The sequence below is a fragment of the Pleurodeles waltl genome, chromosome 7 (assembly GCF_031143425.1).
Source record: "Pleurodeles waltl isolate 20211129_DDA chromosome 7, aPleWal1.hap1.20221129, whole genome shotgun sequence".
In the NCBI taxonomy this organism is placed as follows: Eukaryota; Metazoa; Chordata; class Amphibia; order Caudata; family Salamandridae; genus Pleurodeles; species Pleurodeles waltl.
The window spans coordinates 467287162-467314125 of NC_090446.1; the positions used below are offsets into that span (position 1 = coordinate 467287162).

General features: G+C 44.1%; 1 protein-coding gene across 3 annotated transcripts in view; it reads left to right on the forward strand.

Moving 5' to 3' along the window:
• The window catches only part of NUDT9 (nudix hydrolase 9), a 133354-nt gene that overhangs the window by 13347 nt on the left and 93043 nt on the right, over window positions 1-26964 (forward strand). The window contains exons 1-3 of one of the 3 annotated variants that reach the window (XM_069244055.1): window positions 12027-12423; window positions 13331-13477; window positions 15557-15790. In XM_069244055.1, coding sequence (XP_069100156.1) covers window positions 13377-13477; window positions 15557-15790 — 335 coding nt within the window. In that variant the 5' untranslated portion in view covers window positions 12027-12423; window positions 13331-13376. Of the gene's footprint in view, window positions 1-12026; window positions 12424-13330; window positions 13478-15556; window positions 15791-26964 lie in introns of those variants that run through there. The other 2 variants (XM_069244056.1, XM_069244058.1) reach the window with 2 other exon arrangements.

Genomic DNA, 26964 nt, shown 5'->3' on the forward strand with positions numbered 1-26964 from the left:
TGGTTATGCTCTCTTATTTCTTTCAAATTGTCACTAACAGGCTAGTGACCAATTTTACCAATTTACATTGGCTTACTGGAACACCCTTATAATTCCCTAGTATATGGTACTGAGGTACCCAGGGTATTGGGGTTCCAGGAGATCCCTATGGGCTGCAGCATTTCTTTTGCCACCCATAGGGAGCTCTGACAATTCTTACACAGGCCTGCCACTGCAGCCTGAGTGAAATAACGTCCACGTTATTTCACAGCCATTTACCACTGCACTTAAGTAACTTATAAGTCACCTATATGTCTAACCTTTACCTGGTAAAGATTAGGTGCAAAGTTACTTAGTGTGAGGGCACCCTGGCACTAGCCAAGGTGCCCCCACATTGTTCAGGGCAAATTCTCCGGACTTTGTGAGTGCGTGGACACCATTACACGCGTGCACTACACATAGGTCACTACCTATGTGTAGCTTCACAATGGTAACTCCGAATATGGCCATGTAACATGTCTATGATCATGGAATTGCCCCTTCTATGCCATCCTGGCATAGTTGGCACAATCCCATGATCCCAGTGGTCTGTAGCACAGACCCTGGTACTGCCAAACTGCCTTTTCAGGGGTTTCACTGCAGCTGCTGCTGCTGCCAACCCCTCAGACAGGTTTCTGCCCTCCTGGGGTCCAGCCAGGCCTGGCCCAGGATGGCAGAACAAAGGACTTCCTCTGAGAGAGGGTGTCACACCCTCTCCCTTTGGAAAATGGTGTGAAGGCAGGGGAGGAGCAGCCTCCCCAGCCTCTGGAAATGCTTTCATGGGCACATTTGGTGCCCATTTCTGCATAAGCCAGTCTACACCGGTTCAGGGACCCCTCAGCCCTGCTCTGGCGCGAAACTGGACAAAGAAAAGGGGAGTGACCACTCCCCTGACCTTCACCTCCCCTGGGAGGTGCCCAGAGCTCCTCCAGTGTGCTCCAGACCTCTGCCATCTTGGAAACAGAGGTGCTGCTGGCACATTGGACTGCTCTGAGTGGCCAGTGCCAACAGGTGACGTCAGAGACTCCCTCTGATAGGCTCCTTCAGGTGCTGCTAGCCTATTTTCTCTCCTAAGTAGCCAAACCCTCTTTTCTGGCTATTTAGGGTCTCTGCTTTGGTGATTTCCTTAGATAACGAATGCAAGAGCTCATCAGAGTTCCTCTGCATCTCTCTCTTCACCTTCTGCCAAGGAATCGACTGCTGACCGCGCTGGAAGCCTGCAAAACTGCAACAAAGTAGCAAAGACAATAACTGCAACTCTGTAACGCTGATCCTGCCGCCTTCTCAACTGTTTTCCTGGTGGTGCATGCTGTGGGGGTAGTCTGCCTCCTCTCTGCACTAGAAGCTCCGAAGAAATCTCCCGTGGGTCGACGGAATCTTCCACCTGCTACCGCAGGCACCAAAGAACTGCATCACCGGTCCCCTGGGTCTCCTCTCAGCACGACGAGCGAGGTCCCTTGAATCCAGCAACTGTGTCCAAGTGACTCCCACAGTCCAGTGACTCTTCAGTCCAAGTTTGGTGGAGGTAAGTCCTTGCCTCCCCACGCCAGACTGCATTGCTGGGAACCGCGACTTTTGCAGCTACTCCGGCCTCTGTGCACTTCCGGCGGAAATCCTTTGTGCACAGCCAAGCCTGGGTCCACGGAACTCTAACCTGCATTGCACGACTTTCTAAGTTGGTCTCTGGCGACGTGGGACTCCTTTGTGCAACTTCGGGTGAGCACCGTTTCACTCTTCTTCATAGTGCCTGTTCCGGCACTTCTGCGGGTGCTTCCTGCTTCTGAGAGGGCTCCTTGTCTTGCTCGACGCCCCTCTGTCCCCAGACACAATTGGCGACATCCTGGTCCCTCCTGGGCCACAGCAGCATCCAAAAACGCTAACCGCACGACTTGCAGCTAGCAAGGCTTGTTGGCGGTCTTTCGGCGCTTCTGCACGACTCTCCACGGCGTGGGGTATCCATCCTCCAAAGGGGAAGTCTCTAGCCCTTGTCGTTCCTGCAGAATCCTCTGCTTCTACTGTCCAGTAGCAGCTTCTTTGCACCCACAGCTGGCATTTCCTGGGCATCTGCCCATCTCCAACTTGCTTGTGACTTTTGGACTTGGTCCCCTTGTTCCACAGGTACCCTCGACTGGAAATCCATCGTTGTTGCATTGCTGGTTTGTGTCTTTCCTGCAGAATTCCCCTATAACGACTTCTATGTCCTTTGGGGAACTTTAGTGCACGTTGCACTCACTTTTCAGGGTCTTGGGGTGGGCTATTTTTCTAACCCTCACTATTTTCTAATAGTCCCAGCGACCCTCTACAAGGTCACATAGGTTTGGGGTCCATTCGTGGTTCGCATTACACTTTTGGAGTATATGGTTTGTGTTGCCCCTATCCCTATGTGTCCCCATTGCATCCTATTGTAACTATACATTGTTTGCACTGTTTTCTAAGACTATACTGCATATTTTTGGTATTGTGTACATATATCTTGTGTATATTTACTATCCTCATACTGAGGGTACACTCTGAGATACTTTGGCATATTGTCATAAAAATAAAGTACCTTTATTTTTAGTATATCTGTGTATTGTGTTTTCTTATGATATTGTGCAAGTGACACTAGTGGTACTGTAGGAGCTTCACTCGTACTCACTACAAGCCAGTCCAGCCTCCTACATTGGTTGTGCAGCGGTGGGATAAGTGCTTTGAGACTACTTACCACTCTTGTCATTGTACTTTTCATAAGAGAAAAATATGCAAAACAAGTTCAGAGTGTGTACACATAACTAAAAAGTTTTGCATTTCCTCTTTTCACTCTTTTCTAAGTGCTGAAAAGTACTTCTAAACTTTCTAAAAGTTCTTAAAAAGTTTTAAAAGTTTTTTTTCTGTCTTTCCAAAAGTTCTGAAAAACTTTTTCTTCACTTTTTCTGTCACTTAAACTCTTTCTAAAATGTCTGGCACAGGCCAAAATGTTGATCTGTCCAAACTTGCATATGATCACCTTAGCTGGAAAGGAGCAAGGAGTCTCTGTGTAGAAAGAGGTTTGAGTGTAGGGAAGAATCCTTCCTTGGAATTGTTGCTTAACATGCTTAGAGAACAAGATAAGGCCAAAAGGGCCCCATCTGTTGAAAAAGTAGCTAATGGTTCCCAATCTGATCCAGGGACTCCCCAAGGAAAAGATTCAGGAAAGAAACTTCCTAGCCTGCCCATTACTAGACAGTCTAGCATAGTTGGTACTGATGTAGAGTCACACCATACAGATGGTGGTGTCTCACATCATAGCAAGAGTATTCCTTCTCACCACAGTAGAAGTGATGTTTCTGTTAACCAAGCTGTTAGGGTACCTTCTGTAAGGGACAGGTCTCCTTCTGTCCATTCTCACCACACTTCTGTTTCAAGGCATGTCCCTCCCACCCACCCTGATGACAGAATGTTAGAAAGGGAGCTCAATAGATTGAGAGTGGAACAAACCAGACTGAAGCTCAAGAAGCAACAGCTGGATTTGGATAGACAGACCTTAGAAGTAGAGAAGGAAAGACAGAAGTTGGGTTTAGAAACCCATGGTGGCAGCAGCAGTATTCCTCATAGTCATCCTGCAAAAGAGCATGATTCCAGGAATCTGCACAAGATAGTTCCCCCTTATAAGGAGGGGGATGACATTAACAAGTGGTTTGCTGCACTTGAGAGGGCCCGTGCTGTATAGGATGTCCCTCAAAGGCAGTGGGCTGCTATCCTATGGCTATCATTTAGTGGAAAAGGTAGGGATAGGCTCCTTACTGTGAAAGAAAATGAAGCCAATGATTACAAAGTTCTTAAGAATGCACTCCTGGATGGTTATGGCTTAACCACTGAACAATACAGGATAAAGTTCAGAGAGACCAAAAAGGAGTCTTCACAAGACTGGGTTGATTTCATTGACCATTCAGTGAAGGCCTTGGAGGGGTGGTTACATGGCAGTAAAGTTACTGATTATGACAGCCTGTATAACTTGATCCTGAGAGAGCATATTCTTAATAATTGTGTGTCTGATTTGTTGCACCAGTACTTGGTGGACTCTGATCTGACCTCTCCCCAAGAATTGGGAAAGAAGGCAGACAAATGGGTCAGAACAAGGGTGAACAGAAAAGTTTATACAGGGGGTGACAAAGATGGCAACAAGAAGAAGGATGGTAAGTCTTCTGACAAGGGTGGGGACAAATCTAAAAATGAGTCTTCATCAGGCCCACAAAAACACTCTGGTGGGGGTGGTGGGCCCAAATCCTCTTCTAATCAAAACAAAGAAAAGAAACCATGGTGCTATTTATGTAAAATAAAAGGCCATTGGACAACAGATCCCAGTTGTCCAAAGAAAAGCACCAAGCCTCCTACCACTACATCCCCCACTGCTACACCTAGTGTCCCTACTAATAGCAGTGGTGGTGGGAGCAAACCTACTAATAGCCAATCTAAGGGAGTAGCTGGGCTCACCTTTGGTAACTTAGTTGGGGTTGGTCTGATTAGGGAGACCACAGAGGCTGTGTTAGTCTCTGAGGGGGCTATTGATTTAGCCACCTTAGTTGCTTGTCCCCTTAACATGGATAAGTACAAGCAACTACCCCTAATAAATGGTGTTGAGGTTCAGGCCTACAGGGACACAGGTGCCAGTGTCACAATGGTGATAGAGAAACTGGTCCACCCTGAACAACACCTACTTGGTCACCAGTACCAAGTAACCGATGCTCACAACAACACCCTTAGCCACCCCATGGCTGTTGTAAATCTCAACTGGGGGGGGGGGTTACTGGCCCAAATAAAGTTGTGGTTGCCTCAGATTTACCTGTAGACTGTCTATTAGGGAATGATTTAGAGATATCAGCTTGGGCAGAAGTGGAGTTGGAGGCTCATGCAGCAATGCTGGGCATTCCAGGGCATATTTTTGCTTTGACAAGGGCTCAGGCCAAGAAGCAAAAAGGACAGGGAAACTTGGATCCTGGAACAATGGACCAAGTGCTCCCTAAAGCTAGGGCTAGTAGAAGTAAAGCACTACCTACTATCCCTCCCTCTACAGTGGACTCTACTTCTGAGGAAGAAGAATTTCCACCCTGTGCAGAACCTACACCAGAGGAGCTGGAAGCAGACACTGCTGAGCTTTTGGGTGAAGGGGGGCCTGCCAGGGAGGAGCTGAGTGTGGCACAGCAAACCTGTCCCACACTAGAGGGTCTAAGACAGCAAGCTGTCAAACAAGCTAATGGGGATGTCAGTGACTCTCACAGAGTTTACTGGGAGGACAACCTCTTGTACACTGAGGCAAGGGATCCTAAACCTGGAACTGCCAGGAGATTAGTGATTCCTCAGGAGTACAGAAAGTTCCTCCTAACTCTTGCTCACGACATTCCCTTTGCTGGACATTTGGGGCAAATTAAAACTTGGGACAGGCTTATTTCCTTGTTTCATTGGCCTAGAATGTCTGAGGACACAAAAGATTTTTGTAAGTCCTGTGAAACCTGTCAAGCCAGTGGCAAGACAGGTGGCACTCCAAAGGCACCCCTTATTCCACTGCCTGTGGTTGGGGTTCCCTTTGAAAGGGTAGGGGTAGACATAGTTGGCCCCCTTGACCCTCCTACTGCTTCAGGCAATAGGTTTATCTTGGTGGTAGTGGACCATGCCACCAGATAGCCTGAAGCAATTCCTCTAAGGATCACTACAGCTCCTGCAGTGGCAAAGGCCCTCCTGGGAATATTTTCCAGGGTGGGCTTCCCAAAAGAGGTAGTTTCAGACAGAGGAAGCAATTTCATGTCTGCTTACTTGAAGGCCATGTGGAAGGAGTGTGGGGTGACATACAAGTTCACACACCCTATCATCCACAAACAAATGGACTGGTGGAGAGATTTAACAAAACTCTCAAAGGCATGATTATGGGTCTCCCTGAAAAACTCCGCAGGAGATGGGATATCCTGTTACCATGCCTCCTTTTTGCCTACAGGGAGGTACCCCAGAAAGGAGTGGGCTTCAGCCCCTTTGAACTCCTCTTTGGACACCCTGTTAGGGGTCCACTAACACTTGTCAAGGAGGGTTGGGAACAACCTTTAAAAGCTCCAAAGCAAGATATTGTGGATTATGTACTTGGCCTCAAATCACGGATGGCTGAGTACATGAAAAAGGCCAGTAAAAACCTTCAGGCCAGCCAAGAGCTCCAGAAGCAATGGCATGACCAGAAGGCTGTTTTGGTTCAGTACCAACCAGGGCAGAAAGTGTGGGTCTTGGAGCCTGTGGCCCCAAGAGCACTCCAAGATAAATGGAGTGGACCCCACACAATTGTTGAGAAAAAGGGTGAAGTCACCTACTTAGTTGACTTAGGCACTGCCAGGAGTCCCCTTAGGGTGCTCCATGTCAATCGCCTGAAACCCTACTATGACAGGGCTGATCTCACCCTGCTCATGGCAACTGATGAGGGACAGGAAGAAGACAGTGATCCTCTTCCTGATCTCTTATCTTCCACAGAACAAGATGCTCTGGTGGAGGGGGTAGTTTTGGCTGATTGTCTTACTGCTGAGCAGAAAGACCACTGCATAAATCTCCTGGGTCAGTTTTCTGAACTCTTCTCTACTGTGCCAGGTACCACTTCTTTGTGTGAGCACACTATAGATACTGGAGACCGCTTGCCTGTCAAAAGTAAGATCTATAGGCAGCCTGACCATGTCAGAGACTGCATAAAGCAAGAGGTGCAGAAAATGTTAGAACTGGGAGTGGTGGAGCACTCTGAAAGTCCATGGGCTCCTCCTGTGGTACTTGTACCAAAACCCCATTCCAAAGATGGAAAGAAGGAAATGCGGTTTTGTGTAGACTACAGAGGTCTCAACCAGGTAACCAAAACTGATGCTCACCCTATACCCAGGGCAGATGAGCTCATAGATACACTGGCATCTGCCAAGTATCTAAGCACTTTTGATTTGACTGCAGGGTATTGGCAGATCAAATTATCAGAAGATGCTAAACCTAAAACTGCATTTTCAACCATTGGAGGCCATTACCAGTTCACAGTAATGCCTTTTGGATTGAAAAATGCACCTGCCACTTTTCAGAGGTTGGTGAACACAGTCCTGCAAGGGCTGGAAGCTTTCAGTGCAGCATATTTGGACGATATAGCTGTCTTTAGCTCCAGCTGGGATGATCACTTGGTCCACCTATGGAAAGTTTTGGAGGCCCTGCAAAAGGCAGGCCTCACTATCAAGGCTTCAAAGTGCCAGATAGGGCAGGGTAAGGTGGTTTATCTGGGACACCTTGTTGGTGGGGAACAGATTGCACCACTACAGGGGGAAATCCAAACAATTATTGATTGGGTTCCCCCTACTACTCAGACTCAGATGAGAGCCTTCCTAGGCCTCACTGGATATTACAGGAGGTTCATTAAGAACTATGGCTCCATTGCAGCCCCTCTTAATGACCTCATATCCAAGAAAATGCCTAAGAAGGTATTATGGACAGCAAACTGTCAGAAAGCTTTTGAGGAGCTGAAGCAGGCCATGTGCTCTGCACCTGTCCTGAAAAGCCCTTGTTACTCTAAAAGATTCTATGTCCAAACTGATGCATCTGAATTAGGAGTAGGGGCAGTCCTATCACAACTTAATTCTGAGGGCCATGATCAACCTGTTGCTTTTATTAGTAGGAGGTTGACCCCTAGAGAAAAGCATTGGTCTGCCATTGAGAGGGAGGCCTTTGCTGTGGTCTGGGCACTGAAGAAGTTGAGGCCATACCTGTTTGGCACTCACTTCATTGTTCAGACAGACCACAAACCTCTACTTTGGTTAAAACAAATGAAAGGTGAAAATCCTAAATTGTTGAGGTGGTCCATATCCCTACAGGGAATGGACTATACAGTGGAACATAGACCTGGGAGTAGCCACTCCAATGCAGATGGACTCTCCAGATATTTCCACTTAGACAATGAAGACCCATCAGGGAATGACTAGTCTTATTGTCCTTCGTTTGGGGGAGGGGGGGTTGTGTAGGAAAGTACCATCTTGCCTGGCATGTTACCCCCATTTTTCACTGTATATATGTTTTTTTAGTTGTATGTGTCACTGGGACCCTGCCAGCCAGGGCAGCAGTGCTCATAAGTGTGCCTGAATGTGTTACCTGTGTAGTGACTAACTGTCTCACTGAGGCTCTGCTATCCAGAACCTCAGTGGTTATGCTCTCTCATTTCTTTCAAATTGTCACTAACAGGCTAGTGACCAATTTTACCAATTTACATTGGCTTACTGGAACACCCTTATAATTCCCTAGTATATGGTACTGAGGTACCCAGGGTATTGGGGTTCCAGGAGATCCCTATGGGCTGCAGCATTTCTTTTGCCACCCATAGGGAGCTCTGACAATTCTTACACAGGCCTGCCACTGCAGCCTGAGTGAAATAACGTCCACGTTATTTCACAGCCATTTACCACTGCACTTAAGTAACTTATAAGTCACCTATATGTCTAACCTTTACCTGGTAAAGGTTAGGTGCAAAGTTACTTAGTGTGAGGGCACCCTGGCACTAGCCAAGGTGCCCCCACATTGTTCAGGGCAAATTCCCCGGACTTTGTGAGTGCAGGGACACCATTACACGCGTGCACTACACATAGGTCACTACCTATGTGTAGCTTCACAATGGTAACTCCGAATATGGCCATGTAACATGTCTATGATCATGGAATTGCCCCCTCTATGCCATCCTGGCATAGTTGGCACAATCCCATGATCCCAGTGGTCTGTAGCACAGACCCTGGTACTGCCAAACTGCCTTTTCAGGGGTTTCACTGCAGCTGCTGCTGCTGCCAACCCCTCAGACAGGTTTCTGCCCTCCTGGGGTCCAGCCAGGCCTGGCCCAGGATGGCAGAACAAAGGACTTCCTCTGAGAGAGGGTGTTACACCCTCTCCCTTTGGAAAATAGTGTGAAGGCAGGGGAGGAGTAGCCTCCCCCAGCCTCTGGAAATGCTTTCATGGGCACATTTGGTGCCCATTTCTGCATAAGCTAGTCTACACCGGTTCAGGGACCCCTCAGCCCTGCTCTGGCGCGAAACTGGACAAAGGAAAGGGGAGTGACCACTCCCCTAACCTGCACCTCCCCTGGGAGGTGCCCAGAGCTCCTCCAGTGTGCTCCAGACCTCTGCCATCTTGGAAACAGAGGTGTTGCTGGCACACTGGACTGCTCTGAGTGGCCAGGGCCAGCAGGTGACATCAAAGACTCCTTCTGATAGGCTCCTTCAGGTGTTGCTAGCCTATCTTCTCTCCTAAGTAGCCAAACCCTCTTTTCTGGCTATTTAGGGTCTCTGCTTTGGGAATTTCCTTAGATAACGAATGCAAGCGCTCATCAGAGTTCCTCTGCATCTCTCTCTTCACCTTCTGCCAAGGAATCGACTGCTGACCGCGCTGGAAGCCTGCAAAACTGCAACAAAGTAGCAAAGACGACTACTGCAACTCTGTAACGCTGATCCTGCCGCCTTCTCGACTGTTTTCCTGGTGGTGCATGCTGTGGGGGTAGTCTGCCTCCTTTTTGCACTAGAAGCTCCGAAGAAATCTCCCGTGGGTCGACTGAATCTTCCCCCTGCTACCGCAGGCACCAAAGAACTGCATCACCGGTCCCCTGTGTCTCCTCTCAGCACGACGAGCGAGGTCCCTTGAATCCAGCAACTGTGTCCAAGTGACTCCCACAGTCCAGTGACTCTTCAGTCCAAGTTTGGTGGAGGTAAGTCCTTACCTCCCCACGCCAGACTGCATTGCTAGGAACCGCGACTTTTGCAGCTACTCCGGCCTCTGTGCACTTCCGGCAGAAATCCTTTGTGCACAGTCAAGCCTGGGTCCACGGCACTCTAACCTGCATTGCAGGACTTTCTAAGTTGGTCTCCGGCGACGTGGGACTCCTTTGTGCAACTTCGGGTGAGCACCGTTTCACTCTTCTTCGTAGTGCCTGTTCCGGCACTTCTGCGGGTGCTGCCTGCTTCTGAGAGGGCTCCTTGTCTTGCTTGACGCCCCCTCTGTCCCCAGACGCAATTGGCGACATCCTGGTCCCTCCTGGGCCACAGCAGCATCCAAAAACACTAACCGCACGACTTGCAGCTAGCAAGGCTTGTTGGCGGTCTTTCGGCGGGAAAACACTTCTGCACGACTCTCCACGGCGTGGGGGATCCATCCTCCAAAGGGGAAGTCTCTAGCCCTTGTCGTTCCTGCAGAATCCTCAGCTTCTACTGTCCAGTAGCAGCTTCTTTGCACCCACAGCTGGCATTTCCTGGGCATCTGCCCATCTCCAACTTGCTTGTGACTTTTGGACTTTGTCCCCTTGTTCCACAGGTACCCTCGACTGGAAATCCATTGTTGTTGCATTGCTGGTTTGTGTCTTTCCTGCAGAATTCCCCTATCACGACTTCTATGTCCTTTGGGGAACTTTAGTGCACTTTGCACTCACTTTTCAGGGTCTTGGGGTGGGCTATTTTTCTAACCCTCACTATTTTCTAATAGTCCCAGCGACCCTCTACAAGGTCACATAGGTTTGGGGTCCATTCGTGGTTCGCTTTCCACTTTTGGAGTATATGGTTTGTGTTGTCCCTTTCCCTATGTGTCCCCATTGCATCCTATTGTAACTATACATTGTTTGCACTGTTTTCTAAGACTATACCGCATATTTTTGGTATTGTGTACATATATCTTGTGTATATTTACTATCCTCATACTGAGGGTACACTCTGAGATACTTTGGCATATTGTCATAAAAATAAAGTACCTTTATTTTTAGTATATCTGTGTATTGTGTTTTCTTATGATATTGTGCAAGTGACACTAGTGGTACTGTAGGAGCTTCACTCGTCTCCTAGTTCAGCCTAAGCTGCTCTGCTAAGCTACCATTATCTATCAGCCTATGCTGCTAGACACCCTATAAGCTAATAAGGGATAACTGGGCCTGGTGCAAGTACCCCTTGGTACTCACTACAAGCCAGTCTAGCCTCCTACATGCCCCTTGTCTTTTTCTACATTTTTTCCTTCCAAATGTAAGACAGTGTGTAAAAAAGATGTCTATTTGAGAAATGCCCTGTAATTCACATGCTAGTATGAGCACCCCGGAATTCAGAGATTCAAATACCCACTTCTTCTCAACACCTTATCTTGTGGCCATTTTGGAAATACAGAGGTTTACTTGATCCCTATTTTTCACTTTTTATATTTCAGCAAATTAATTGCTGTATACCCGCTATAGAAGAAAAACCCATTGCAAGGTGCCGCTCATTTATTGGCTCTGGGTACCTAGGGTTCTTGATGAACCTACAAGCCCTATATATCCCCCCCACCAGAAGAGTCCAGCTGACGTAACAGTATATTGGTCTCAAAACTCTGACATCGCAGGAAAAAGTTAGAGAGTAAAACGTTTTTCACCTCAATTTAAATATTGTTTTATTTCAGCTGTTATTTTCTGTAGGAAACACTTGTAGGATCTACACAAATGACCCCTTGCTGGATTCAGGTTTTTGTCTACTTTTGAGAAATGTTTAGCTTTCTGGGATCCAGCATTGGTTTCTCACCCATTTCAGTCACTAACTGGAAGGAGGCTGAAAGCACAAAAAATAATAAAAATGGGATATGTCCCAGTATAATGTCAAAATTGTATTGAAAAATTGGGTTTTCTAATTCAAGTCTGCCTGTTCCTGAAAGCTGGGAAGATGGTGACCTTGCCACCGCAAACCCTTTGTTGATGCCATTTTCAGGCAAAAAAAACACGAGCTGCCTTCTGCAGCCCTTTTTTCCCATTTTTTTGAAAAAAATAAAAATAAAATGTCCACTGTATTTTGGTTAATTTCTTGGTCTCCTTCAGGGGAACCCACAAAGTCTGGGTACCTCTAAAATCCCTAGGATGTTGGAAAAAAAGGACGCAAATTTGGCGTGGGTAGCGCTCGTGAACAAAAAGTTATGAGGGCCTAAGCGCGAACTGCCCCAAATAGCCAAAAAAAGGCTCGGCACAGGAGGGGAAAAGGCCTGGCAGCGAAGGGGTTAAGCATGTAGCGTTGACACCCACGCCATGGGTGTGTTGCATGCAGGTTATTCTTCTAATGAGAACTGCCACACAGTAAACTTGTACTGCGCTAAACACCGAGTCTGATGGAGATAGTAAAAATCTGATGGAGATAGTAAAAATGCTACCAAGAGCGAACGAGTAGCCAAGAACCACCTTCCGAGTGTTTTGAGGTGAGACAAGCAAAAGCTAGCAGTGGAAAGAGAAGTGTGGGCTCTGTTCTGAGTAGTCTTTCCGGGATCCTGTTACTTCCTCTTCGGTCAGTGGCAGAAAGCAGCAAGAAGGCGGGACTTTTTTCGGATGCACAAGCTCCCCTGCCAATAAGCTTTCATCGTTGAATGACGTCTCCAGGAACTTAAGGATCGTCCCGGTGGTAGCGTCCAGCCGAAGGGTGCACGGTACTGAATCTAGTAAAATTTCTATATAAGCCCCTCTTCTCACTGCCGCTTAAATGTTCCACTCTGACAACTAAGTCTATCATGTGAGCTAGTTGTTTTTTCTATTTGATGTATTTGTTATGTGAGCTTCTGCTCGTTTTAGAACGGCTGTTTCCGGTTTTTCAAAATCGATGTCATTGAGCACTATGGAAACGAGTTGTGGTGTCAAACTCCTTCACGATTTCAGAATACTCATTGATTGTGATCGACATCACACTTTCCCCTTTGCAACCCGAGCTGAACCAACAGGCAGCACTGTTATTTATTGGTTATTTGCTAAAGCAATCCGCATGGCTTGCATAATTACTATTGAGTAGCAGTTTATTGGCCGGAAGCGTTAAAGTGAGGATTGTTATTCTGTTTCTGCTCCGGGATAGCAGGATCCACGTTCAAAGATAGTTGATTTGATCTCCAACAACAAAACATTCTTTTTGCCTCCAAATCATTGGCAATATAACGTTTTAAAAACATTGTGTTAAGTATTCTTTATTTTTTAATTCAGAAATTGGAGACTGTCCGATGGGTGGTGTTAGTAGTTGTCCTACTCTGTTACCTCTCTGTTGTGTTCTGTCTCTCTCAATAGTTATTTTTCGAGTTTGAATGCTGGAATATACGAATCAGAATGCACAAAAAGGTCAGGTATGGGTTACTTGCTGACATGATATGTCTTTCTGGTGAATGAGTAACTCACATCTGACAGTTCTAAAATGGATGAGCTACTTCTACCAACCGGACTGCTTGGTGAACTATTCACGCCTGACATAAGCCTGCTTGAAATCTCTGTTGGGATGACCTCAGAGCAAACTTAAATGCAATGTGTAGGCTAGAAGCTTTCCCGTTGCCTGATTTTTGGGGTCTCTGTCCCCAGGATCCCCTATTGCAAGACTCAGCTGCTCCCGGGATTTTCACCACTGATGACTGCCCGAGCTGTAGCTGCGCTGTCACTCGCTTTCAGTTTCTCGGCTGTGGCAGGCCCTCGACAGGCCCATCTAGGATTCAGCTCTCCGGCTTGCAGGTACTCGCCATCTACCTGCCACAGTTCTGATCTCTGTCATCCCGGCAAAGAGGACCAGCACTTCTAACAAAATATGTATTATTAGTGGTAAACATTTATGGAAACTTAGCAGTAACACAAAGAAACACACAGTAACCTGTAGGGGAGGGTCGTAGGCGGGGGTGGAATGTGGTTTAATGGCTAAATTAATGACTTTGAACTTGGAGACCTTGGTTCTAACACAGACTTATGCTCTTGATCAAACGTGAAACTGGCAAATAACTATCTCACAGTGTCTTCATTTTGGGGTGGGTGTAATGGAAATATTTAGTAATCAGTAGCACAATATATAATAAAACTGTTCTCAGAAGAGCATATCGGTGCTCATTGAACCTACATTTTTGTATAGTCCATAGTCAGCATCAGAAATTACATTTTTATACATAGTAATTCCTCAAAAGGTCTTCCTTGGGTGACTGAGGGAAGGATTCTGTTAAACCCCAGGATGTAAATAAGGCTATCCTGTTATGTTATTTTTTATTTATTAAGCGCAGCCAGCTCACTCACAAAGTTTTTTCCGTGTGCTGAGGACAAGGTATTAATTAGCGAAACTAGGTAGAAAACAGGAGCAGCACACAAACGTATTAGAACGGCCACGTTTTGAGCATTGTTTAAAAGTTTATTCGATTCTTGCAAGATCGGAGAACAAAAGATAGTTTATTCCACTGCCTAGTGGCTAGGTAAGAGAAAGACCAACCACCACTTCTCACCTTGCTTATTCGGTGCAGAGTTGCTGAGGCCATGTCAGGCTATCTTAACCTTCTGCCGGGAGGATAAAGAGTAATCCTGGCTCGAGATGTAGAGGGCCCCTCCCGTACAAAGCTCTAGCCACATGGCAAAGGAGTTGAAAGACCCCTCCGTTTAGTATGAGCAGCCAATGTAGATACTTTGGGGGGGGGGGGGGGCTTTGAAGGTGTTCTAGGCGGGAGGTGGCAGATCAGCCTGGCACCTGCATTCATCACAATTTGTAATTGTGTCGGCAGCGAGTCACTTATGGCTGCATAAAAGGGATTGCCATAATCCAATCAACTATTAATAAGGGCTTGTGCAACTGTCTTCCGGCACTACAGCAGAATCCACATAAAAATCTTTTCAGGCAACCGCCTGACACCAGCAGCACCTATGAAAGCTCCTAGAGTTCTTTGATTCAGGGTGCATACTCTACACAATTCTTACAAATGTGTCCCAGCTGCTATAGGGTGCACTATTTAAACCCCAATGTGTCTGCTGGCCCCTATTACTTGGAAGGCAGGACCCTTCTGCTATTCAGATACACAAGAAGGTTGTTCTACCTTTGAAATCTCCCTCCGTGGGGGCTTTGTTGGGAGTATTGCGTCTATTTCTGAAGGACATATATGGATTAGCATTTGGGGAATTGATTTCAGCTCCTGAGATCTGATCTGGACTTTTTATGGTTCTGGGATTACACTGGTGTGTTTTGGCCAGTTCTGGCACTAGTAATATATAGAGTTTTGAGTCCAGTTCTGGGCCTTATATAAAAAAATAGCTGCTGGCAAGGGACCTCATACACTCCCCATTGACATGGATTCAAAGATTGTAGTCAGTTGAATGTAGTTGTATGCATTCTATTTCTTTTAGGATTCCACTTCTATATATTTGACAATTTGTCAATCAACCTGTTCTGACTGCATTCCTGCAGGGGGGGCAGAGGTCTGCTTGGGGTTTTCCTGTGCAAGCGATCTGCGTTTCACTGTGGATCTGTGAAGGCATTACACCTGAAGCACACCGCGTGATATATACATAAGAGTCAAAACTCTGCTATCTGATCCTCAAGATCTTTGTACCGCGAGAAATAGGAGATTGCTATAATCTGAGAGATGGACCATCTGCTTGAGCCTAAAAGATCTGTTGCCTGACTTTCAAACCCATATACTTTTCTAACTGCCCTGCTCTCTGACCATTACCATACACTTACACTTTACACACTTGCTGGGGTAATTCGATGTTGGCAAGTACAGACTGCTCACAAAATTCAGCCTGTGGTCTTCTAAGTGGCGTGTTTTTCTTTTCTTCTTGCAGATCTTACTTTTCTCATTGGTTTCATTTTCCTCAAGCCTACTGCCTCAGCGCCATGCCTTCCTCTGACTCGCACACTAAGGCCCGCACCTCACCGTACCCGCAATCCAGTGTCAGGCGTGGTTTGGTGCCGGATGACAAGGTCAGCTGGTCGGTGCCCTGGCCTGAGTATCAGCCAGTGGATTACACTGCACCCTCTGTTTTAGCCGGACCCGTCTGGGCTGACCCAGATATCAGGTAAGCAGATCGGTGGTATAGCTGGGTCGACTAGCACATTTTTAGAACTATATGAAGATACGGCTGTGTAGCTGGCAAGTTCCGTTACATATATTTGTGGGGAATTTTTAAGCACTTAATACTAAATACCTGCTGCTAGCCATCACCGTCTTTTGGTATTTTCTACTGTTGCATATATGTACTTTTTAAAATTATCGTTCATATTCACAAATACTGACCTTTTCCCGATTGTAAATATGTATTTTTACATTCTGTGGTAGCTTACTGTTTATTTATTTGTTTGATATTTTGTCGACATGGCAATACAAACATTACACCAGAAAAAAAGAAAAACAGTCCGTTTAAAACAATTAAAAACAAACGACTACACATTATAAGTAAGATACATTTCATTACTGTAAACGAAATTCATTTGAAAAAACGTAGAGTTACAGCATAAGACTCAATTTAAAGTCTCCTCTTTATAAAACACTTTCATAAAAAGATTATCCTCATGTATAGTTGCCTAAGCTGTACTCTCTAAAAAAATATGCAAGAAAATATGCAGCTGCTAGTAAAATGCACACCAGGCAGACATCTGGTAAAATACCAAAACATTGCTAACATCGATATCATTGCCCAAAAAAAGAATGCATATAAATGTACAGTTTTGGTTTTCTAATGTTTTCACCGGACGACAGCTACTAAATTCTGCTCAGGCAGGGCAAAATACAAATAGCTAGACACTAGTAGCTTCACACTTACTTGACAAAATAAGACAAATGGAAATTATTTTTCAAACCGCTAATAGAAAAGCAGAGCAAAAAACTAAAATATAATCCCTACCTCCAGTAGGATCTGTAGTATTTGCACAGGCTAATACTCTACCTTCCAAGAATTTTGCACCTTCTATTGGGAATTTAGAGCCTCTATCAAACGCAGATTTTGCCTTGTCCGATTTGGAGTCTATCGACTGACTCTTTCCCTGTGAGATGACTCCTTGCTATGTAGGCTCAGCTAGTATGAAACCTTCCCAGGCCAAAGTCTCAACTCCAAGGCTTAATATTTCTATGGAACTAAGATCAGTCATTTACGCTTCCAATGACATTTCCTCGGACCACGACAGGGTTGCAACAATCTGCACCTCAAGTGCTGAATTATGGGGATCTGACAATGTTGACTGTGGGTGTGAACAATTTTGTAAGGTCTTATTTACATTGCCGCAAAAGATTCCCGCTTATTCCTATATTCCAGGATGTTGCTCTTAGGAGAGTAGAGCAAGTAGCAGTTCTAAGGCCTATACTTTTTTGGGTGAGGGTGTAGACAGTATAGGAGCTTGCTCCATATAAATAGGACATGAGGGGACTCCTTGAACCAGATGAGCATAGCACCTTTCCATAGTTCCGTCATGTCGAATCTTGGTTCACCAAACTAGGCCTAAGGTCCTTTTGGACCAACCCATGCTCTTTGACTGTGCTCTCCGAAAACCGATTTGAAGTTTACCTTTTGTGAATATGCAATTGCCAGCTTACACCAAAGTTCCAGGTTGGGGAGATTGTCAGTCCAATTTCTGGAAATCAAGCCTAGACCTCACTTCAAAGTGTTTTTAGACACATCCCAATCCCAGGTGGCTAAGACACTTTATTTAAAGTTTTGCTGTGATACATTAGAAATTGGGTCGTTTCTGTCAGAATGGAAAAATGGTAGTGATAACCTTAGAAATTGAACTTGCACCTTGTGCCAGTGAAAGAAAATGGTACATATATTTTGTATTTTTTGGTACAGCATATGTAAGGTCAAGTAACAAATGGCTACGCCCATCACGTATTTCTCTAGATTTTAGACAGTATCTTGAAGCTTTAAAGGTTTTAAAAAGTGATACTTTCTAAACATAGTATCCAGCCTGAGCAGCTTCCAATTTGTAGTAGAGCCATTGCGGAGAAAAAGGGGATTACATTTTTAACATCGTTCTCTTAAGTTTTTTTTAATTGTGAAATTTCTGAATATAGTAAATTGTTGCAGCATTTTTTTAAGAGTCTTTCCAACTAAAGTTCAAAGTGACAAGAAGAACTACTGCATTAAAAATGTTGGGGGACACAATTGTACAAATAACTATGTCCAGCAATGAGTTTAATGTATGATAAAGGAAATGCTTTGTATTGTACATGTTTTTGAAGAAATATTTTTCCTGAGATAAACTAAACTACAGCCCTCAAAATATAATATTACAGTGTACCATGCCCTGTTATCCAAAAATTGTATATGTACCTGTTTCAATGCATTCTAAAACAACTATTTCCAAGCATTTTTTACACAGTACGTACAAATATTCCCACACTGCAGCATAATCTCATTGTTACATTCTGAATAATTTTCATTAAGTCTTGTACTCGTCGAACCTGTACGTCACTGAAAACTGGAAATAACAAACCTTTCCTCTTTATATAAAAAGTAGTGCAAAAACAAGTAGGGGAGACAATTTCAACAAGTAATTTTTACAAAAGGGGTAGATGGTCATTTCTGCTCTGTCCTGATTGATCTTCTTCAGTTGTATAAAGGCAGGCACCGGGCCAAGCCAAAGCTTCAGTATCCACCTTCTAACATAAGGTGATTTAATGTCTCTTAAATATAGTTGTCTATGACCTCTATTCTGTGTGCAATAACTGCACCAATTGACTTTCTTTGGCCACATCTTGTAAATTGCATTTTCTATATGTTTCTTTTTTCTTTTGATGCACTGGGCCACTCCCTATGTTTTTAAAGGGTTATCCGGTTATCCGTCCTTTTCATGATTTTATGAAGGTTTACAATCCATGAAGCTGAATTGATTGATTGTAAATTACTTTTATTTAGGTGCCACAATGATCCATCAGCTGAACTGTTGAGACAAAACCAGTAGCTCATAGTTTTTGGTTGATACTTGAATACTGTGTCAGCCCCAGCTCAAGCCTTAATGTGCTGTTAATTGTTCCTCTTGGGACACCCAGCCATCTTTTCCAAACATTCATGTTGGTAATCTGGAGACAAGTGCTATTTTACCCAAGTAGGATTTCACAGCCATAAAGTAGCAGATACATTATTTTAAAATTGTAAGTCTTTTTCAGGACTTCAACTGATTTATTCCCCAGTTCAGAATCCATTTTTTGTAATAAACCTTCCACCACTTTTCATCTTGGCTCCTGTGGGTCTTAAAGTTAGGATTATACATAAAAAGAAGAGTTAGGTATCCGTACTCTTTTACCGACCCCAATTGTACCCCATTGAGCCACCACTTATGGTGAATGTTCTAAATAGGTTTATTAAAAATATAGTTTTAGAAATATTAGTCATCAAATTGTTTGCTGCACAGTATGTCACAAAAGCATTTAATTGTCTCGGAAGGCCTATAGGAGTAGTAAGATCCAATGGTACTGTGGTGTCTGCATAGAACAATGAGGAGATGGGCTACCCTCCCAGTTTTGGTTGAAATGAATTAACCAGCCTAAGTGATATGTATATGTGTGTGTGTGTGTGTATATATATATATATATATATATATATATATATACTTATACTAATGGCAGTTGCCATTAGGTAGTTATAGTTAGGGCCATATTTACATAGAATTTTTTTTTTTTTGACTTGCCTATATCCTTGCTGGCGTTTGAACCTTCACAACATTTTCCAAAAAGGTGTTGGGGTGATTTTTGTTACGCACGAAAAGCTTTGGGGAGATCCGTCAAGTGGGGGTGGGGGGGTTTCAAAAAAGTTGTGTTTCCCATGTTAATTCCCATAGGACCTTTAGACGGAACTACTTTCTGAACCTGTGGATGAAATTACACCAAATTTGGCAGAAAGTTGGCTTGCAGTACGCAGATTACGCTTTTGCTTATTTGGTGTAAATCTGTCCAGTAGTTTTTGAGAAATTAAAGGAGATACAAATTTGTATATCTGTGATCGCAAAGACTTCACAAAAAATGACGAGCTCGTGCATGGAAATGCACAGCTCTGATAGGCTGCCAACACTTCAAACTAGGAAGTGTTGGGAGCTATGTTGGGGCTCGGCTTCAGCTGAGTCCCCGGGGCAATTTTAATATTATATGTGGGGGACTCTCAGCGTCCCAGGGACCACCACCTACCCAGGGCAAACAATAAAAATAAGAAAAGGGGTCAGTTTCAGATCCCTTAGAACCGGGGACCACCACCTCCCTGGGGCACTTTCTAAATTTGTTGTGGGGCTGCCGCTCGGCCCCCGAGCCGAGACACAGGGATTACCACTTCCTCGGGGCATTTCTAAAAATTCAGTGCGGGGTGCCATGCTGCCCCCGCAGCCGTGGGTACCACCACCTCCCCAGGGCAAACAATAAAAATAAGTAAAAGGGGTCAGTTTTGGACCCACATTAGCCCCAGGGACCACCACCGCCCTGGGGCCTATCTACACATTGGAGGGGGCTGCGCCGCCCCCCCTTGTGGAGCCACTGACCACCACCTCCCCAGGGCCTGCTCCTGCTATGTCCTTGGGTGCCCACCCCCAGGACATAGCTGTATGCTATGGCTAGGCTGCAGCTTTGAAGCTGCAGCCAAGCCATAGCAAATACTCCACCTTTTAACAGCAGGACCTGTAAAGCAGGTGGAGCTTTCATCTCTATCCCCTGCACGCGTGCAGGGAACAGAGATGAAATGCTTCAGCAAGCTTTTAAAACAGCTTCTTGCTTGCTGAAGCAATGACACTGCGGGACAGGCCTTGAAGCTTACCCCACAGTGCCAGTAACTTTAATTCGTGCCTTCGCCATGCACAGCTAATTACCCTACATATTATATCTTTGCTGACATCTTCTAAAATTTTCCAAAAAAAGTGTGCCCAAGGTTCTTTTTGTGCATGGAAAGTTTTGGGGTGATCTGTCAAGCTGGGGCACAGAAAAAGGGGGTGAGGGTAAAAAAAGTGTGTTTCCCATGTTAATTCCCGTAGACTCTTAAGACACGCCTGCAGCCCGAACCGCTAGACAGAATTGCACCAAATTTGGCAGAAAGGTAGCTTTTGGTCCACAGACCAATATTCTTCTTATTTGGTGTAAATCTGTTTAGTAGATTTTGTAATATTATAGGAAATCCACATTTGTATATCCGGATGGAACCTAGGCACAGATCTCATGGTGAGATCTGATTGACTGTCAGCACTTCAACCAGAAAGTGCTGGCAGCGATCTTGGGACCAATATACATGATAACACCCACCGAAATGTATTGTAGTGAATGCCAGGTTTTGAGTGTCACAAAAAGAAGAACATATAAAGGGTGAGAACAAATATTAGTTACAATATAAGTAATTTTTTGATGGAACCGTACTAATTTTAGGAATTGTGGTGTGTTCTAAGGTGATTTTACCCTACGGGGATTTCATGAAACTTGTGTGAGAGAAAACAGTTTCTCATGATTTTCCCATAGAGGTTATGGAAGGTGCTCCAGAAGCTAAAATGAGAGCATATTTTCTGTAAATTCACACTATCTTTCTCAGCTATATGAGAGACGTCCGACATTCGCAGTAAAACATGAACTTCCAACAGGAGCAGTCTGTCAGTTGATTCCCTGGTGTTCTGCTGCAGCCCCCAGAGTGTTGTAAAGAACAACTAGAGCTCTAACAGTCTTACTTATGACAACATTGTGACACACCTGAAGCCATCCATGATGTCATAGAAATTATGGTTAGTGCTGTAGAAAGAAACATTTGGAAATGTTTTAAGTGAGTACTCAAATATCTTCCTTTTGTATTTCATTAAAACATTCTGACATGCAGGCTGAAACATGCCCTTTCAACACCAGTAGCAGACTGGCAGTTAACTCCATGGTGTTCAGCAGCTTACAGTGTTCTAATAAACGACTAGAGTGCTAACATTTTCTACTGAGGATTCTGCAGTGAATAAGGAAATTAGGGAGTTTCATACCAAAGATGGCCATCAGAGCAAAAAAGAGCCCAAATGTAGCACACATATCACCCAAATGTAGCCCAGGTATAGCTCAATGACAGAAGTGTGCAAAACACTTAATTTAGCAGTTTTTGTGGAGTTTTATATAGCGCAGACTTGACACGGAGGTTTTAGGGTGCTTTACATGAGCATCAGTTACATTACACAAGGACACATTCATTTTAGTACATAAGCATAGCAAATAATTTAAAAGTGCTTTTTTCATTATTTGATAGCTCAGAAATGATAACCTCATTTTATGTTTTTTAGAGCACTAACCATAATTTCTATGAGAATAAGACCCTGTCATTTCTATAATTTCTAAAGGTAATGCTTTAGGTATTACATCAAGATAATGTCAGGAGTGCCACACTTTTGTGTGTGATCAGTTTAGTTTTTAATTAGAATACTGAGGGGAGACCGAGGTCAGGCGCATGGACTTAGATAATTGAGGGCATGGAGGAGGGTGCAGTGGCAACAAGTTGACCACGCTGGATAGGCGAGAGGGGCAGTGCAACAAATCATGGAGGGCAGTGGCAGCAAACCAACAATGCAGGACAGGCAAGAGAGGCTGTGGCAAAATAACAGACCATTGAGGGGAGTAGAAAGAGGCAGTGGCAGTACAGCTAGTACAACTATACATGCCAACAGAACTGATTCAGACGGGAGACTCCTGATGTTTTTAAACCCAAAAGTGCTTTATTTTAACTGTCTCTTGCTTAAAATCTCCTCTTTTTCAATGTAAGTCAATGGGGAAAATCTATTCCCCAGGTTCTTTTTCAAAATACCCCTCTTAACAACTTCAAAAGTTTGGCAAGTATCCGTCCATTGGATCATGGAGGGCAGGAGGAATGGAATAGGGACCTAGACTCAAATAGAGTGCAGGATGGAGATGGGCAGGGGCACAACCTGTCCTTGCAGGGCACGCATCAGGGGTTGCAGCAGTTCAGTACGCCACACAGGGCAAGAAGGATGGCAGTGCAGCACAATGGACCATGGAAAGCCATAGGAAGGGGACAGGGCCACGCAATCTCCTTGTGGTTTGTCAATTTTTATTACACTAATGGTGATTAATAACATAATTCACTATTAGTAGAATATAAATGAAGTACAGTTAGCTGGAATATGACCCTCCCTAGCAGTTGAGGTAAGTAAAACATGTTTTTAAATGGATGTTGCATGCATAGATGCATGCAGGTGAGAGTGTGTTTATGTGAGAGAGAGAGTTTGTATATATTATTTTGAGTGTGCATGTGTAAGCATGTGTGTGTGACCGAATGCAAAGGTTAAATGGCGTGTGATATCACTTCTGCTGCCCCTGGCCCTTTAGTGCATTGACGTTCATGTTGTGCAGGTTGAGGGAGCGAGTTATAGTTACCTTAGGGCACGAGTTATAGTTACTTGAAATAACTAACTATAGCAGCTGAATTGCTATGGTTTTGTGCATGTAAAATCTGAACCGAACTATAAAGTTCCTGTAACCTTTGTTTTTTTTTGTGAATATATATATATATATATATATATATATATATATATATATTGATCAACAAAAGTGTCCTCAGTGAAAGGGAACTCTCAGCAGTTTAACATAGGGAAATACGAAGTTGGCAGTTCACAGAGAATTCCTTTTAAATCTTGTCATTATTACGGGCCAAATGTCAATAAAATATCTCTGGACACGTGTTTCAGGGATTTTTTCCCCTCATCAGCAGAGAAAAACTAAAATTATTCACACCATCGTAGGAGCAGCCATTGCTGTTCCAGACTCATTCCTTTTAACAGCCACGTACCTGGCTCATTCAGCTAATTGAGATTGCAGGCACCTGATCAATCTGTTTTATGCCAGCCCAGGTGCATGCTGGTTTTAATAGCCCTGTATATAGCCCCTCAGTGGGTTGCTAGAGCCAGGCAAAATAATGAAAGAAATTCACGACCACAGTGGGCGAATTCAAAAGTGAAATATTCAAATTTACTTACATGTCCCAACCTGCTTTTCGATGTGTGACGATCCATGTTAGTCACACTAGACCTGCTCATAGCGCAGTGATGCTGCCTTCCCGGCTGGACAGCCAGCAATTATCGATCAACAAAAGTGTCCAGAGATATTTTATTGACATTTGGCCCGTAATAATGTGTGTGTGTGTGTGTGTGTGTGTGTGTGTGTGTGTGTGTGTGTGTGTGTGTGTGTGTGTATATGTATATATATATATATATATATATATATATATATATATATATATATATACACATACATATACATGTGTATACATTATTATTATAGATATATATGTGTGTCTCGGTATATATTTATTTATATATATGTGTGTATATATTTATACACACACATGCGTATATGAATGTGTGTGAATATATATGTGTATGTGTATATAAATATATATATATATACACTTGTATATATACCGATATATTGAGAGAGAAAAGAAATGGTGCTCAAATACATCCTTCCTTTAAGCCATTTGGTGTATATTTTTCTAGATAGCACACCCTTATTCCCCAATTCCATTCTAGTCCATGACCCTTCATGGAGTTGCATTGTTAATTTCAGTCAACCAAGCAGTATATTAACTATATTAACCAGTTTTTGCTCCCAAAGGTGTGCATGCGACATAGGGAGGCTGATTTCTTTTAAAAACATAATCCTCTGCCAGCAGTTTCAATATAAGGCACCCACCCACTGGAGTTTCCTCTCCTAAATTTGGTAGGACTGCTTCCTTTTCAACCAATTCTTCAAGTGCTTGTAAGAGATGCTTAGAATTGATTTTGCCACTGAATGTCCTGAAGCATTATGTGGTAGCTCTTTGGATACTCACTGGGCCTGTTTTGTAGATTGAGACCCTTATGCTTCCTTTCTAGTATTCCAGGGTTTCCTGTCCACTTATTACTGCTGCGAACAGCGGAGTCACAGCTTGGGCCTCCTTGCTGGGGTTAAGTTCTATTACATCAGCAGATAGGCCATCTAGGCCTTGTGTCCCAAACGTTTTAGCTTCTTTATGATTTCCTCAATATCTTTTGTTGCTGGTATCAGAGAAACTGATCTAAAAAAGTTCTGTCGGCATTTGGCCTCTAAGAGACTTCATGAGGGGACTTTTCTTACTAGATCATTTTTCTTTACATAGCTTTGAGACATACTTAATCTAGTCCTTTTCAACAACCAGGGTTGCTTCTGGTTTCCTCATTGTTCCTAGGATTTTACCCACGATATCCCAGAAGGTCCTTGATCTTTCTTTACGTACAGCCTTAATAACCTTTGACCATGTTGTTTCTTTATCTGTCCAATTGATCCTTCTGATCTCCTTTCTAAACTCCTTCCTCAGTAGTTTTATTGGGACTCTAGATCTGATTTGGATGTTGGCGGTAACAGTGCTGCTGTTGACTTTTCGGCTGAAAACCCACCTGCTGTCGCGATGGTCTGCCCGCCATATTTAGATGTTGGTGGTCCCATAGATGAAAGCCTCCCCCGTCTTTGACTGGGCAAGAACGGCCATCACTGCTGTCCCTGACCAACGGGGAAAAAATGACCACCCCCCTTGATGGACACAAAGGCAGGTACGCCGCATTGCCAGGGTATGTTGGGTGGGCACTGCACAGGAAGTGGGGACCACTGCAGACGTATACATGTCACAGTATTTTTTTAAATTACTGTGTCATGCATATGTGGGGTAATCAATGGTTCTCACCCATCACTGGGGACACACTGGCAAAACACGCATATCGCACATATACACAGCTGTCATTGTGGTGTCAGTAAACATTGCAAAATGAATGCTGGCACCACAATAATGGTACACTCACACTGGACAATGGTGTCCATGTATGTGCATTGCAGGAGAACCGGTGCGGGTAGGTTTGTGCTATCTGTTTGTGTGTGTTTGTATGTATGTGTGTGTGTGTGTGTGTGTGTGTGTGTGTGTGTGTCTGGATTTGCTGGTTAAGGTGGAGGGAGCTGGAGTGGGAGGTGGGGTTGTGTCTGTATGTGAGTCGCTTGCATGCGAGGCCGATGTTGTGTTGCCATGTGACACAGTCAGGTGATTGTGGTTGTTGTGTGGGGGGCATGATGTGTATAGTTGTGTGTGTGAGCGTGTTTGTGTAACTGAGTGTGTAGTTGCATTGTTTGTTGTGGTTGTGTAATGTGTGGGTGTAGTGTCAATGGTGTGTGTGTTTTGTGGCATGGATGTGTGTCATTGTGTGTTTTCGGCATGTACAGGTTGTGTTGGAATAGCAATGGGTTATTGTGAAGGTGGTGTGGTGTTTAGTGTGGGGGTACACATATGACAAAGGGACAGTGAGTGTGTGTCACATACCTCTATTCCATAGCCTCTGCCATTGAGCCCTGCCACAGTTTCCCTCTGTCAGCAATCCGCTGCCATTCGATTTGCTTGCAGAACTCTTAACATCTGAATACGGCGGGTGAAAGACCGTCTACTTGATGGTCTTCTCCAGTCTGTCACCATTGCGGTTTGGCAGTCTGCCCGCCAAGATCTAAATCGGGCCCTCTGTCAACTCTGCTTGCTTCAAAAGACTCTCTTATTTTCTTATTTAACTCCATTGTCACCAGCTCCTTCACTGAACTTAGTTTAAACTTCTGTACCTTTCCATTATTAAGGGCCTCGGATATGGTATCTCTCACTGAGTGTATTAGTTTTGCATATTCTCTAGGTTAACTTTGGGAGTATTACCCTTATCCTCTCTCAAAAGGTCACAGATCCTATTTACTATTTGGGTTTGCACTTTTGCTGTCCATATATTCTTACGTCTTTTCTTCCATCATATTTGAGAGCTATTCTGCCAGCTGTTCCTTAGTTGAGGATAATTTAATGACAACAGAAGGAGCTAATGATTACTTCCTATAGACTTCTCGTTTTTAAGTTATTTTATAAAATAAAAAACTTTGGAGGAAATTGTAGCACAAAACATAACTTAAGACAATTTCCTACTTTCAAAAGTATGCTTCCCTGGCTTGTCTTCTTTAATCCTAACATTACTTATTGTCCTATTCAAGCTTTCATGTGTTTAAGGCAGTTTTATGTCTTTGGCATCACCAGCTGTCTCAACAAAAATTTGACCTGGGATAACAGGCCATTATCTTTTTCTAATTGAAACACAACCATCAGGAGTCTACTGGCGATCTTTGTATTAAAATCTTCTAACAGGAGAACTAGAACCTAAGGGAATTTCAAGGTAATGTTCTCCAGATAACACCCCTATGTTTCAATATATTGGGGGGTGGGGTAAG